Source organism: Nycticebus coucang, chromosome 1 (genome assembly GCF_027406575.1).
Source record: "Nycticebus coucang isolate mNycCou1 chromosome 1, mNycCou1.pri, whole genome shotgun sequence".
In the NCBI taxonomy this organism is placed as follows: domain Eukaryota; kingdom Metazoa; phylum Chordata; class Mammalia; order Primates; family Lorisidae; genus Nycticebus; species Nycticebus coucang.
In genome coordinates, this window is record NC_069780.1 from 102,909,367 (window position 1) to 102,926,132 (window position 16,766).

The following is a 16,766-nucleotide window of genomic DNA, read 5'->3' on the forward strand; positions in this document are numbered from 1 at the left end:
CCCTGGCATAGGACACAGCTACAACTCTAACTTTTCATGTGTAAATCATATAACCTACTGGTTTGTACTCCATATTAATCTGAAATAAAAGAAAGTAAAAATGAAAGAAGCACATTCAGCATATTCATTCTTTTTACCCATTAAGAAGACTAAGGCTCAAACCTGGCCCTGGCCAAACTGCAACAAAAAAAAAAAAAAAGAAGACTAAGGCTGGTAATAGCAATAGAACAAGATATAGCCATTTTATATCAAATTTTCCTTATTTTTCCCATTTTTATAAACTGTTCTCTATAGACATGAGGACCAGGTATTTGTTTCCATCAAAGTTCCAATTAATGAATAATGTGTTTATGTATAAAGGCACAGACCTACGATTGCAATTACAGACCTCGTTTTGCAAAGGGATGGAATTAAAAAGTTCCAGGGGATGGAGAAATAGGGCTCTTTGAGATTTTTATATACATAGAACAAAACCCCAAGTAACAAAATTATGAGGCAAACTACGACCAGCTCAATAGCCATTAAAATGACTGGGACTTATTCCTCTGATTATTTTAATTGGCTGAGCATAACCCTCTTATAGTTGCTTGGGTTTGGCTTCTGAACAGGGCCTGTTGCTCAGATGGGTGAGATCGCTGTCACAGTGCACCTGTGGTCAGTCCTCTGACCAATGTAGTTCAGTGGGTTAGAGTGGGGTAACTGTGACCTCAACCTTGTGACCATTCCCCGCTTTTTTAAAGAGAAAAACTGCTTCACAGTCACTAATGGGAGTCCTTTCTTAGGCATGGATGCCTGTAGTGATGGAAGGTGGCAAAATGCAAACCTAGCATTTCCGCCACAGAATAAAAGCATAGCTTGGAGGTCAAAGGCATTATCATGCAGCCTGGTAGGCAAGTGCACTGGCTTGGAGCCTTATCAGCCTGAATTAAAATCACAGGTTGGCCTCTTATTGTCTATGTAACCTTGAGGGAGTTATTCAACCATCTGAAGAGGACAAAAACCTATTTAACTGCAATCTTTTTGGAAAATGTAATGTGCCTGGCAAAGGAGGTTGAATAAACATTAGCTATCTTTATTAATTATTTTATCTTTTTTTGTATACACATGGGTGGTTTCATGTCTCCTGTCCCAATAAAATGACCAGCATTCATTTATACTTCTGTTGAGATCATTCTTGAAACACTTCTACTGTCCACCTGTACTATATATAATCTGCATGATTCACTGCTTTACTATTTTTTTTTTCTTTTTTTGAGACAGAGTCTTACTCTCTTGCCCCAGGTAGAGTACGTTGGCATCATTGTAGCTCACAGCAACCTCAAACTCTTAGGTTCAAGTGATCCTCTTGCCTCAGCCTCTCAAGTAGCTGGGACTACAAGTGCCCACCATCAAGCTCAGCTAGTTTTTCTATTTTTAGTAGAGACAGGGTCTTGCTCTTGCTCAGGCTGGTCTTAAACTCTTGAGTTCTAAGGATCCACCCGCCTTGGCCTCCCAGAGTGCTGGGAGAATAGGTTTGAGCCACTATGCTCAGCCTTAAGTCATTTTTTGAAGTGCTCTTAGTTTACCTGTTCTCTCCACAATACTTAACAGAATTGATTTTCATCATTGTAAATTCTCTTCATACAGATTTTCTATAACTGCTAAACAGGTGATGAGCACTTAAAAAATTATTTTGAAATAATTTTTACTTTATAATAATTCTTTTTTTTTTTTTTTTTTTGTAGAGACAGAGTCTCACTTTATGGCCCTCAGTAGAGTGCCGTGGCCTCACACAGCTCACAGCAACCTCCAACTCCTGGGCTTAAGCGATTCTCTTGCCTCAGCCTCCCGAGTAGCTGGGACTATAGGCGCCCGCCACAACGCCCGGCTATTTTTTGGTTGCATTTTGGCCGGGGCCAGGTTTAAACCCGCCACCCTCAGTATATGGGGCCAGCGCCTTACCGACTGAGCCACAGGCGCCACCCTACTTTACAATAATTCTTAAGCTACACAAATCTCAAGACTCAATATTAGAGCCAGTCGTATCTTTCATATTCTTTTATCCACTGTCACTTACTCAATTTGTTGTAGTTATGTAGAAAACCATTAGGTTTTTTTCCTCCAAAGAAATTTCCCTTTTAGTTCCAAAGTTATACATTTTGTGAAAAATTGGAGAGGAGAACAAAGTTAGAAGATCATTTAATGGCTCTAAATCCAGTTCATCTTCAAAGCATCCATAACCTATTCAGATATGCAAAGTATTATCAGTTTGTATATTTGAGCATAAGTCTTGTGTCAAGGACTATAGCTTTCTAAGAATGTTATGATAAAGGCTCAAATAATTTCCCTAGTAGTTCGTGATTCAGAAAATTTAAGAATAATTAACCTAGATAAACCTTAATCTTTAAAGATGAGGATTGTGAGGTCAAAAAGGTCAAAGGATTTTTTTTTTCCCAAAGGTATGTAAACCAGGTGTAAAAGCCAGAACTTCTTGCTCCCAATTCGGAGATTATGTTCATGTGGCTTGCCAATTTTGCAGAAGAAAATTGTGACATAAAAATCAGAAAAGTGAAATATATATGAGGTTCAACATGCTAAACTGTTATCCTTCTGGGAGGTGAGATTGAGGAACTGGGCCCCTGGCTTCTCTTCAAGTTTCTGTCAGTGTGTGTGGCAGTTAGCAAGCACAGTTTGGTATGAAAAGTAGAGTTTATTATCATAAAGTCATTGAAAATGTAAAATTCAAAGAGATAGATATCCAGATGGCTCAGGTGACCCAGTACTACAGCCTGCCTCCCATCTCAGAACTAGAGATAGTGTGGTGTGGTTTTTGCTCACTTTTCCCCACCCTTCCTGTGTGCTAGCTACGCTTGCATTTTTGAATGGGAAAAAGCAAAAGCAAATGGAAAAATTCCTCTTCACTTAACCATCATCTTATTGGTTGGCTTTGACTTCATTACGCACTTTGAACATGGACTTGATGAGAAGCATCATGCTGATGGAAAGTTCGCTTTTGCTAGCTCCCCTAGGGTTTGGTGTTTGCATGGAAGATTTGCTCACTGCCTCTACCTGACCTGCTGATGATAGTTAATTTTATGTGTCAACTTTATTGGGCCATACGGTGCCCAGATATTTGGATAAAGATCATTCTGGATGCTTCGGATAGAATGTTTTGGGATGAGATTAGCATTTAAATTGATACGGAGTAGATAGAACAGATTGTCCTTTAATCCACTCAAAGGCCTGAATAGAGCAAAAAGCCTGATCCTATCCCAAGTCAAAGAGAATTCCTCTGGCCTCACTGCCTTTGGACTGGGACATAAGATTTTCCCTGCCTCAGACTTGAACTGTAAGCTTGGCTAGTTCTGGGTCTTGAGCCTGCTGGTCCTCAGAAGAGAACCGAACTATACTGTCTCTCAGATGGATAGCCTGCTAACTCCGTCTGCAGATCTTGGGACGTGTCAGCCTCCACACTCATGGGAGCCAATTATAATCAATACCTTGTATAATCAATCACCTCTGCCCTCCCCCGAACATATTGACTGTGCTTCTCTGGAGAGCCCTGAGTGGGTAGTTAGGGAACCTCCTATGCTCTTCAGCCCTACCAGAAGAGTAACCCCCCTTTGCACTGGCCATTCATCCCAAGTCCAGGTAGCTGCGCATGCAGTCCTTCTCAAGCGCTTCTCAGACACCTGCCATTCCTAGCCAGCTGCAGGTATCTGCGCATGTGCCTCAGGCTCAGGCACGTCTCAGCAACAGAGACAAATCATGTCCCTCTGCCTAGAATGAGTGAGGGTGACATCAGGGCAGTTTTTGACCCTTGTCCAGAAGCTTGGAAGAAGAATGATTAGATCTACCTTTTTAGAGTTCTTTTAACCTTTTTATTCCCTGAGGGCTGCTGTCTCGACCCCAGTGGCAGACCTGTAGGTGGTCCTTGCTATGCTGCCCCCTAACGGCCCCCATGGGTCTCACAGGGGGGTGTCTACCGCCTTTTGTGTCGTTGGCGCCTAGTGCAGCGAAGTGTTAGCGAGGACGCCACGAGGCTGGAGCTTCCTGTGTCTTTGTGATCTTGCGAACCGCGACACTCGTTTGTTTGGAAGGTATGTGTCATTTAAAGCTTCTAGTTCAGTTTGCGTTCTGGTAAATACTCTGGGGAGAATTTCGTGAAAACCGACAGAGCTGGCTGTGGCTTCAGGCTGTGCCTGGGGGATTGAAGAGGCTGTGCCGCACGTGTCCTCAAAGCCAGGACCGGAGAGGACAGTGCCATGTGACGACAACAGTGGGGTGTGACGACAGTCGTGTGTATGTGAGAGTGACACATGACGCACCCACCAGAGGTCTTTGAGGCTTATGTCTCTCATAAATGAAAGGACGAGGCTCAGTGCCTGTAGCTCAAGTGGCTAGGACACCAGCCACATACTCCAGAACTGCTGGGTTTGAATCTAGCCCCGGCCACCAAACAACAATGACAACTACAACCAAAAAAATAATCAGGCGTTGTGGCTGGTGCCTGTAGTCCCAGCTACTTGGGAGGCTAAGGAGGACTTATGCCCAAGAGTTGGAGGTTGCTGTGAGCCGTGACGTTACAGCACTCTACAGAGGACGACAGCTTGAGACTCTGTCTAAAAAAAAGAAAAAGAAAAAGAAATGACAGGATGTCTTGGCAGGGAATGCAGGACATTTTTATGGCATTGAACCATAAAGGAGGGGCGGCGGGGGCCTCGCAGCCTGTCATGTTGTCACTGTGGTGTTGGACTAAGGAGTTGGCACCTGTCGCCAGGGAAATCAATTGACTTGCTTTAGGCCAGATAAATATCCATTTTAACAGCTACTTAGAATGCAAAAGGAACTTAGAACAAAACCCCCTCAAAATCTTCCCCATGCAGCACAAAGTAGAGAGCAGGGTGGGGACGGGGAGGCTGGGGGCAGAGTATTCCTGAGGTGGCCTATGCCACAGAACTGCTGGGGACGTACTGGGGACGTGCTGGGACAGAGGCAGCAGCACCGAGCAAACTTTTTTTTTTTTTTAGCAGTCCTTTTTGTTGTCACTTGAAGGCCACATGTGCCAGTCCTTGGAGTCCGGCCCCGGCTCTGCTGGAGGACTAATCGCACTGATAGGCACCTCCCACTTTACTCCTGGCCTCTCCAAGCGGTTGCCCACCCGGGTGGGGAGGGGCCACTCTGACCACTCAGCAATCCGAGCTCAGCGCACCTACGGCCAATGCCTTCAGGGGATTCCCCAGCCAAGGTCAACTGCAAGTGAAATGGGGTTTGGAAAGTGACCCAGAACAGCCTTAGGGCTAATTATCATGTCGTTAGCTTAAATGTACAAATGGGCTTTCAGAGAGGCTCATGAGAAGTCCACATGTGTAGTAAGAGGTCATATAACTCCAACTGTCTCATCGAAGTGGTTCCATGGTGACATGTGAACCCCAAGAAGGGTCTGATCCAGAGACCATAAAACAAGTCCCCAGACCTAACCAAAGCCTTTTTTGTTTTGTTTTGTTTTATTTTTAATTTCAGATTTAGGCCAGGGGCTGTGGCTCAAGCCTATAATTTCAGCACCATTGGAGGTACGTGTGGGAGGAGCTTAGGAGTTCAGAGACCAACCTCAGCAAGAATAAGACCCTGTCTCAACATAGAAAAACTAGGCAGGCAGTGGTGGTGGGAAGATTACGTGAGCCCAGGACTTCCAGGTTGCTGTGAGCTGTGACACCATAGACTCTACCCAGGGCGACAGAATGAGACTCTGTCTCAAACAAAACACCAAAACCAGACACTGTAAAACAAACCCCGGTCTGCAACCAAGGCCTCCCTTTCTTGATTTCAGATTAATTTGAGGGTACAGATGATTAGGTTACAATGTTTACATGTGTTAGGTAGTTGTGTCCCTCACCCAGGATGTGTGCCATGTACTCTTATATTGTGACCACAGCTCTTTCTGTCTGGACAAAGGGCCCACTCGTTGTCTCTAGTGAAGTCTTTTCCTTCCTGAATAAACTTTATTTCACATTCCCTTGTTTTTGGTCATTCTTCATTCAAGAGTGAAAGAAAATATTACCATGAGAATGTGACCACTTCTCACTCCCTACCATAGGAATGTGACCACCTCTCACTCCCTACCATAGGAATGTGACCTTTTGTAACTGTTCCAGGAGATAGCCCCAGGAGCTGCAGCAAATGTTTACTATTAAGCAAATATTTGACTGTTAGTCTTGTCTTAAGACAGTTGAATAGTGAACCAGAGTTCTTCTTATCTGGTTAGAGCCCCAGCTGTGTCTATTCCCTCTTACTTTATTAGAGCCCCTGGCATGTCTGCTATTCCCGCCTACTTTGTAGTTTTTGCCTTTATAAGCTTGTAAAAAACTGCTGTGCGGGGCTTGACTCCTCGGCTTCTAAAAGAGTTGTGAGTCAAGTCCCAGCATGCTGGAATAAAAATCCTCTTGCGTTTTTGCATCAAGCGACGTCTCTTGCGGTTGATTGGGGTGGTCAGAGCTCCGGGCAGAGTGGGGGGTTCTGCCTCAAGTCTTTCATTTGGGGGCTCGTCCAGGATATAATGACCACCCCTCACCTGCAGAGTCGACCTTGGAGGTAAGAAAGGGGTACCCCAAAAACTGTCTAGTCTGTGTCTTCAGTCCTTTTGTTTGACTTTGTGTGCGCGCTTTCGATTTCGCAGCCATTCAGCACCTCGTGAGAGTGGCCGGACAGTGGTCGGTAGACGTGCCCGGAGGACCACAGGCTGAAACCCTGGGGGATGCCCCAGGAACTGAGGAGAACCAGGGACGCCTGGTTGTCTCCTGCTGTAAGGGCACTGGTCGAGTCTGGTTGTTCAATCAAAAATTACGGGAAACGCGCCCGTCTGATTCTGTTATAGGCTTGTGAAGGACCAAGTGTGGTAGGTGGGTCCTTGTACCTGTAATATTTCTGTTATTTCTGTTATTTGTGTTTCTGACATATCCACTGACGATTGGACAGACTGTGACAACCCCTCTGAGTTTAACTCTAGATCATTGGACTGAAGTGAAGAGAAGAGGTCGTGATCTGTCAGTAGAGGTTAAAAAAGGCCCATGGCAGACTTTCTGCTCCTCGGAGTGGCCTACTTTTAACGTCGACTGGCCCTCAGGAGGAACCTTTGACTTATCTCTTATTTTTGCTATTAAAGAGATTGTTTTTCAGAGAGGACCGGGAGCCCATCCGGATCAACAACCTTACATCATAGTCTGGCAGGACCTGGTGCAGAATCCGCCCCCCTGGGTTCAGCCGTGGACTGCCACATCCAGGCCCCCGTCTAATCCTCAGGTGCTCGCTGTCCAATCTTCCAGTCCCAGAAAAGGGGGCGACAGTTCGGACCCCCCTAAGAATATCTACCCGGAAATCCAGACTGATCATCTTCTCCTCGACCCTCCACCCCCTCCTCCCCCATACCCTCCCACCTTGGCTCCTGTCGGGGGGCAGGGAGGACCAGCATCGCCGGATCCGGTGATTGCCCCCTCTGCACCCCCGGGGGAACCTTCACTGGGGCCCACACAAGGTACCAGGAGTCACTGCCGGGGAGGAGTGTCTCCCGACACTACTGTTGCCCTACCCCTGAGGGCATACGGCCCCCCACCGGTGGCAACAGATGAGGGACCACCTCCTCTCCAGCCCCTCCAGTACTGGCTATTTTCTTCCGCAGACCTGTATAACTGAAAAACTAATCACCCCCCTTTTTCAGAAGACCCCCAACGCCTGACTGGGCTGGTAGAGTCCCTGATGTTCTCTCATCAGCCCACATGGGATGACTGCCAGCAGCTCATACAGACTCTCTTCACTACTGAAGAAAGGGAGAGGATTTTACTAGAAGCTAGGAAGAATGTACTCGGGGCGGACGGGCGTCCTACCCAGCTCCCCAACATCATCGAGGCTGCCTTTCCCCTCTCCAGACCAGACTGGGATTTCAACATGGCAGAAGGTAGGGAGCGACTGTCAGTCTATCGCCAGGCTCTAGTGGCTGGCCTCCGTGGGGCGGCAAGATGCCCCACTAATTTGTCTAAGGTAAGAGAAGTAATACAGGGGGCCACGGAACCCCCCTCCGTGTTTCTTGAGCGTCTAATGGAAGCTTTTAGGCGCTACACCCCATTTGACCCTGCCTCTGAAGGACAGAGGGCTTCCGTGGCTATGACTTTCATAGGGCAGTCAGCTGTAGACATTAAAAGAAAGCTGCAGAGGATTGAAGGATTGCAGGACTATACCTTGCAGGATTTAGTTAAGGAAGCTGAGAAAGTATACCATAAAAGAGAAACTGAGGAAGAAAAAGAGCAGAGAAAGGAGAAAGAGAGAGAAGAAAGGGAAAATAAGAGAGACCAAAGACAGGAGAAAAACTTAACACAGATTTTGGCCGCAGTAGTAGGGGAGAAGAGCCAGGAACAGACCCAAGGTAGAACTAAGAAGTCAGGTAGCCTGAGCAACCGCATCCCGTTAGATAAGGATCAATGTGCCTACTGTAAGGAAAAGGGGCACTGGGCCAGGGAATGTCCTAAAAAAAAAAAGAAAGAACTCTCCAAGAAAGTACTGGCCTTAGAGGAAGAAGAAGATTAGCGGGGACGGGGCTCGGAACCCCTCCCCGAGCCTAGGGTAATACTTAAGGTGGAGGGGAAGCCAGTTGAGTTCCTTGTAGACACCGGAGCTCAACACTCAGTCCTACTTGAACCATCAGGACCCGTCTCCAAGAAAAAATCCTGGGTTGTAGGGGCCACAGGGCATCAGCAGTATTCATGGACTACCCGAAGATCAGTAGATCTGGGAGTGGGATGGGTAACCCACTCGTTCTTAATTATCCCTGAGTGCCCTGGGCCCCTCCTCAGGAGAGATTTACTCACCAAAATGGAAGCCCAAATCACTTTTACTCCTGATGGCCCAGAGGTAACCCAAAATAAGAGGGTAACAGCCCTGACCATGCGTTTAGAGGATGAACATAGACTCTTTGAAAAGCAGCAGGAGAAAGGGACTAGTCTCGTAAATAACTGGCTAGAAAAATATCCCGGGGCATGGGCCAAAACTGCTGGAATGGGACTGGCCGCAGAAAGGCCGCCTTTAGTCATAGAACTCAAAGCTACTTCCACTCCTGTGGCAGTGCGCCAATATCCTATGACTAAGGAAGCTCGGGAAGGAATTAAGCCTCACATTCAGCGTCTCCTACAGCTGGGCATACTAGTAAAATGCCAGTCACCATGGAACACGCCCTTATTACCCGTCAAGAAACCCGGCACAGGAGACTATCGCCCTGTGCAGGACTTAAGAGAAGTAAACAAGCGGGCGCAAGACATCCACCCCACCGTGCCTAACCCTTATAATCTGTTAATCTCTCTCCCTCCAAACCATATCTGGTACACTGTCCTGGATTTAAAGGATGCCTTCTTCTGCCTCCGACTACACTCCTCTAGCCAGAACATCTTCGCATTTGAATGGAGAGACCCGGACTCTGGAACAATGGGGCAATTGACATGGACCCAACTTCCACAGGGGTTTAAGAACTGCCCAACCATCTTTGATGAAGCCCTCCACCAAGACCTAGCTCACTTTCGCGCCAGCCACCCTCAGGTAACGCTCCTACAATATGTAGATGACTTACTACTAGCTGGAACAACAAAAGAAGAGTGCTATCGGGGCACAGAACTGTTGCTAGAAGAACTAGCCCGCTTAGGATATCGAGCCTCTGCTAAAAAAGCCCAGATCTGCTAGAAAGAGGTAATGTACCTGGGTTACACCTTAAGAGGAGGGCAGAGATGGTTAACAGAAGCCAGGAAGCATACTGTGACTCAGATTCCAGTTCCCCGCTTGCCCCGCCAGGTGCGAGAATTCTTAGGAACTGCGGGGTTCTGCCGCTTATGGATACCGGGGTTTGCTACTCTGGCAGCTCCCCTCTACCCTTTGACCAAGGAAGGCACTCCCTTCGAGTGGGGTGCCAGCCAACAGCGGGCCTTTGACAACATTAAAAAGGCATTATTATCAGCCCCGGCCCTGGCTCTACCAGATGTAACAAAGCCCTTTGTCCTATACGTAGATGAGAAGAGAGGAGTGGCCCGAGGGGTGCTGACGCAGCCTTTAGGGCCATGGAAAAGACCGGTAGCATACCTCTCCAAGAAATTGGACCCCGTCGCTGGTGGTTGGCCCGCCTGTCTAAGGTCTGTGGCGGCAGCAGCGGTACTGGTAAAAGATGCAGACAAATTGACTATGGGGCAGAAGTTGACAGTCATTGCCCCCCATGCTTTAGAAAGCATCATCAGACAGCCCCCTGACCGGTGGCTGTCTAATGCCCGCATGACACATTACCAGAGTCTCCTATTAAACGGAGACAGAGTCCAGTTTGGACCGCCTGTCATCCTCAACCCAGCTACCCTATTACCTGATACCTCTGTCCAGAAAGATGTATTACACACATGCCAAGAAGTACTGGCTGAGGAAACTGGAATTCGGAAGGACCTCTGTGATCAGCCCCTGCCGGATGCCCAGCTGACCTGGTTCACTGATGGGAGCAGCTCCATAATAGAAGGTAAAAGGGTGGCCGGGGCGGCGGTAGTGGACGATAAGCAGACCATCTGGGCAAGTAGTCTGCCTGAAGGGACGTCAGCCCAGAAGGCCGAGCTGGTTGCCTTGACCCAGGCCTTACGTTTGGCAGAAGGAAAAAAAGTTAACATATACACTGATAGCAGGTATGCTTTTGCTACGGCCCATGTTCATGGGGCCATTTACAGGCAGGGAGGACTGCTGACTTCAGCAGGAAAAGAAATTAAACACAAGGAAGAAATCCTAAGTCTACTGGAGGCTGTTCACCTCCCTAAGAAAGTGGCCATTATCCACTGCCCAGGGCATGAGAAAGGGGGGTCCAGAGTTGCTGAGGGAAACCAAAGAGCCGACCAAAAAGCTAAGCTAGCAGCTCAAAGGCTCAACATCCTGCCTCTATATGAAAACACTTTAAGGCCTAGCCTTAAAGAAATACACACCCCCCCCTTGTCAAACACTTTAAATATTCGGAGCGGGATCTCGAGAAAAAGAACAGATTAGGCCTCCACTTAGAATCCCCAGAGGGGATCCGAGGAACTCCGGAAAGAAAAATCATCCTCCCTGAAGAGCAGGCTAACACCTTTCTCAGACAACTTCATAAATTAACTCATTTGGGCCCCAAGCATCTAAGAACTATTGTTCAGTCCTCCCCATACTATATTATGGAATTAAGTAAACTCGTTGACGCAGCTGCAAAAGAGTGCAGACCTTGCCAATTAGTAAACACCCAGCCTAGCACATTACCTCAGGGAAGACGACTCCGAGGAGATCGTCCTGGGAGCTACTGGGAAACAGATTTTACAGAGATTAAGCCGGCCAAATACAGATACAAGTACTTGCTGGTGTTCATAGATACTTTCTCAGGATGGGTCGAAGCTTTTCCTACAAAAAGGGAGACTGCTCAAGTCGTAGCCAAAATAATATTAGAAGAAATTTTTCCAAGATTTGGGCTACCCAAGGTAATCGGATCCGACAACGGTCCCGCTTTTGTTGCCCAGGTTAATCAAGGTTTAGCCAAAATCCTGGGGCTTGAGTGGAAATTACATTGTGCTTATCGGCCCCAAAGCTCAGGGCAGGTAGAGAGGATGAATAGAACCCTAAAAGAGGCCATGACTAAATTATCCTTAGAGACTGGCATTACTGACTGGACAGTCCTCCTTCCCTTTGCCCTGTTCCATGTGCGCAACACCCCTAGCACTCTCAAGCTGACCCCCTTTGAAATCCTATATGGAGCTCACCCCCCGCTTGTTGCCATGCAGCACCTCCCTTCCCCAGAATCTTACTCCTCTCAATCTCTATACACCAGATTAAAAGCCCTTGAAATTGTGCAAAAGGAGGTGTGGAGCCAGCTGATCGAGGCCTACAAGCCTGGGGATCTACAAATACCTCACCAGTTCCAGGTTGGAGATTCGGTGTACATCCAGCGCCACCGGACAGCCAACCTTGAACCACGGTGGAAAGGACCATACCTAGTGCTGCTCACAACCCCGACGGCAATAAAAGTCGATGGCATCGCAGCCTGGATCCACGCATCTCATGTCAAACCAGCACTGACGCCAGACTCCTGGTGGAAAGTGGAAAAGACGGACAACCCCCTCAAACTCCGCATTCGCCGCAGTAGCCCTGCTCCTGCTGATACAACTCCCGGTGATAAGTAGCTCCGGTCCCAACCCCCATGCCCCCCAGAGGTTAACCTGGCAGGTTCTCTCTCAGACTGGTGATGTAGTATGGAGTACTACAAAAGAAGACCCTCCTTGGACCTGGTGGCCGTCCCTCACCCCAGATATTTGCGCCTTAATAGCAGGGCTAGATAATTGGGATATCTCCGATGAGACCTTTAAAGAGGTTCCATCAAGCCTTGATCACCATTTAACAAAGCGCTCACTTACCCAAGGCTCCACATCCCAAGGCCAGTACGTTGCAGACGCCCCTGGCTGTGGCAACTTGCCCGCCCAGCGCCGGATGCGACAAACGGAGTTCTATATCTGTCCCCGGGACGGGAGAATGAGAAGCCAAGCCAACAGATGTGGGGGGGTAGAAAATTTCTATTGTAAACAATGGGGATGTGAGACGACTGGGCAGGCCTTCTGGCACCCCTTCTCCTCTTGGGACTTAATAACCGTAAAGAGGAGCAGTACCGGAGCAGGGTCAAACCCCCTAAATATTTCCTTCACGGAGAGGGGGAAACAAGCCCGAGATTGGATAAAAGGAAGAACATGGGGATTCTGTTTCTATATGTCAGGGTGGGATAAAGGATTTACCTTCTTCATCAAATTAAAAATAGAAACCCCCGTCGCTGTCCAGATAGGACCCAACATCGTACTCTCAGGACAGCAGCCGCCAGCTAGGCCGCCTATTTCTCCCCGTATGCCCCAGACTCCGGGGAGCACCCAATTTACTGAGGCCAGCACAGCCCCATCGTCTGCGAAACTGTATCCCCAGGCAGCATCCCCGGAGACTCCAAGCACCGGGCAGAGACTTGTTAACTTAATACAGGGGGCTTTCAATGTCCTCAATACTTCCAACCCTAATCTTACCGAATCTTGCTGGTTGTGTCTAGCCTCAGGCCCGCCCTATTGAAGGGATCGCCTTCTCAGGTATCTTCCAAAACACCACCTCCCATAATTCCTGTGACTGGGGATCCAAGATCACCCTTACAGCAGTCTCTGGGCGAGGCATTTGCCTAGGCACGATCCCCAAAAATCGCCAGCATCTGTGTAATCAGACCATTAAAAGCCCATCAACCACTATCAATTATTATCTAGTGCCCCCTAAAGGAGGATGGTGGGCTTGCAGCACCGGGCTAACCCCGTGCATTTCCTCATCAGTGTTTAACTCCACTGCAGACTACTGTATCCTCGTACAATTAATACCTAGAGTTATCTATCATGAGGCGAGTTCCTTCGAGGCAGAATTCGATCTCAGACCCCGTAGACAGAAGAGGGAACCAGTCTCTATTACTCTAGCTGTCCTGATGGGTATAGGGGTGGCGGCCGGAGTAGGAACAGGAACAGCTGCGCTTGTCCAGACCCCACAGTATCTCGAAGAACTGAGAGCAGCTGTAGATGAGGACCTAAAAGCCATAGAACAATCAATCACAAAATTAGAAGAGTCACTAACATCCTTATCAGAAGTAGTATTGCAGAATAGACGGGGACTTGATCTCCTGTTCCTAAAAGATGGAGGGTTATGCGCTGCACTAAGAAAAGAATGCTGTTTCTATGTAGATCACTCTGGTATGGTAAAAGACTCCATGTCTAAACTCAGGGAGAGACTAGAAAAAAGACAACGAGATCGGGAGGCCCATCAAGGATGGTTTGAAAGTTGGTACAGCCGATCACCTTGGTTCACCACTCTTGTTTCCAGTTTAATAGGCCCTCTTATTATACTGCTTCTAATTCTTACCTTTGGGCACTACATTTTCAACCGTATAGTCACCTTCATCCGGGAGAGAGTGAGTGCTGTACAAGTATTAATGCTCAGACAGCATTACCAGTTTCTCCACCGGGACGATAGCCATGAGAATGAATACATAGAGCCAGAAGTTCCATGATTAGAACTTCCCAAAAAACAAATGGGGGAATGAAAGAAAATATTACCATGAGAATGTGACCACTTCTCACTCCCTACCATAGGAATGTGACCTTTTGTAACTGTTCCAGGAGATAGCCCCAGGAGCTGCAGCAAATGTTTACTATTAAGCAAATATTTGACTGTTAGTCTTGTCTTAAGACAGTTGAATAGTGAACCAGAGTTCTTCTTATCTGGTTAGAGCCCCAGCTGTGTCTATTCCCTCTTACTTTATTAGAGCCCCTGGCATGTCTGCTATTCCCGCCTACTTTGTAGTTTTTGCCTTTATAAGCTTGTAAAAAACTGCTGTGCGGGGCTTGACTCCTCGGCTTCTAAAAGAGTTGTGAGTCAAGTCCCAGCATGCTGGAATAAAAATCCTCTTGCGTTTTTGCATCAAGCGACATCTCTTGCGGTTGATTGGGGTGGTCAGAGCTCCAGGCAGAGTGGGGGGTTCTGCCCCAAGTCTTTCAAGAGTACACTGAGAACAAAGACCAGATTGGCAAATCTAACATATGTATTCACATTACTTTAGGCTGTACATTCTGACAAGAAAATAAGAAACCCTTCTATAGAGAGATGGTCAGTAAATATTACTTAATTTCAAATATTTTGAGAATGAATAAAAAAATAAACTGATAATATTCTTTTTCAATTAGGTAAAGTCTGCAGCTAACTCTCTTAAAAGAAATGAACTTTTTCTAGCAATTCTTATAATTCATAAATTTAAGTTTGCCAAGAAAATTGCCATACATTCTAAACCTTTGTTTTAATTACAAAAAGAAATCTTTTTGATTAGGCAGCAAACTTCTATATGTATTTAAACCCAAGTTGAATCAAGATAACCTGTTTAAAATAGTCTGTGAGAACCATCTTTTCACACAGATATTGCTGCTAGAGATTGCAATATGCATGGTGCTGGTTACAATAAAGTCTGATGAATTAACTTTTATTTTTTAATGATTCATATGTCAGAATACAAGTCAATCAGAAAATTACTTTTAGTAAAATTTTGCTACTAGATAATAAAATGAAGTCGTTAGGAATCTACAAGACAGATACTAAATAACAATTAAGAACCCAATTTTCTTTGCTGAGTTGGGCTTAAATAAAATCTTCACTTAATCTTTGGAAGAACAGCTCTTTGCTATTAATTAAATCTAGAATTTTTGCTGTTGAAATCACCACACTAGTTTAGGTTTTATTTTTGCAAGGCTATGAGAAATGTTATTGCTGCTTCAACACATATAGTACATAGCACATAAAAATGTATCTCATGCTTTGTGAACAGAAACAAAAATTCTCAAGCATTAACAATTATATCAGTGGGAGTTTCCGCATTAAATTAAGCTTGGAGGAAGGAAGAAACGTGGGCCGTAAACAAGAAAAATATTTCTCTTAAGACAGTTAAATGTTAACTAGGTGCATTAATCAAATTGTGATATAATGCTCTGCAAAGTCAGCTATAAAAAGTGTTTTCCATTACTTTTCTACTTTCACATTAATTTTTTTTTTTTTGCAGTAAAAACTGCCATATATAGCAAAAGGAAAGCACCTCAGTTGATACATAATTTCCTTTTGAACCAAAGAACCTATAAAATTTGTGTGGGAGAGAAAATTAATCGCAACCTTACCATTTATGGTAGAAAACCTTAATACATCGAATATCTGCCTGCTCCTTTTGAGGACTAAAATATTTCTTATTCCCCCTTTATTTTTCTTTTGATTCATTTTTAATGACAGATGCAGTTCCTGGATTATTTTCAAAGCTTATTTTTTTATAGAAGAAAGAAAAGAAGGAAGGAAGGAAAGAAAGAAGGAAGCAAGGATGGAAAGAAAGATGGAAGCAACCAAGGAAGGAATTTATCTCAGACGCTCTAACTCAATAAGCTCTAGGAAGGGCTACTTATATATTTTGGAAGCCATCAAGAAAATGTACTTTGAAGTTCACAATCAAACTATCTGGTGAATATGTATCACCTTACCCTTTTTATTAATTTAACAAATGCATTTATTCCGTACAAGTCGTTTCTGGTTTTAATCTTTGGCAATCTTCAGCCTTCAATAGTTTAAATTTCTGCATTTGAAAGATAATGGGATAAATAGTCTTTATCTTTTAAATGTACTCAAGTTTGTAATACACTACAGAAACAGCAGATTTAGGAGTGCAACACAGATTTCCTTCTTCATATTTTTTATTCATGTTTTCATGTTTGATTGAGGTGTGTATATAAATAAATGCCTGGGAACTTCTAGCAACAAATAACGTAACACTATTTTCCTCCTGACTCCACCCCAGGCAGCAGATTAAGGTAGTAACAGGGAGAATGAAGGCTTTTGGGAGGTAGACAAATTTAATTTGCCACATCTAGAGATTTGTATAGTGGAAACTTCTTTAGAAGCTCACATTGTTTTATTTAAGAAGCAATAGTAAATTAGTACAGTTTCTTTTCCTAGAGAGCTTTGGGGCAAGCACTTCATTCCTGGGTCATGGAAATTAAAAAAAAAAAAAAAAGTACCAATATTTAATGAACCTGATACTGGAATTTCGCTCTTCAGTAGGTTCTTGGTCTCGGTGATTCGAAGAATGAATCTGTGGACCACAGATCAGTGGCAAGACAGGATTTATTTACAGAAAAGAATACAGAAACACCAGAGCTCCTGGCAGAGAGAGAAAA

General features: G+C 45.5%; 1 protein-coding gene across 1 annotated transcript; it reads left to right on the top strand.

The window, feature by feature from the left end:
* Nucleotides 1-6,951: 6,951 nt before the first annotated feature.
* Nucleotides 6,952-12,125, top strand: LOC128588963 (uncharacterized; the record flags this gene model as incomplete). Its single annotated transcript, XM_053595800.1, is given in 2 exon segments — nt 6,952-10,953; nt 10,956-12,125. Coding segments are annotated over 2 exon segments (5,172 nt in total), but the record flags the coding sequence as incomplete, so codon positions are not given.
* Between the last annotated feature and the right edge of the window lie 4,641 nt (nt 12,126-16,766).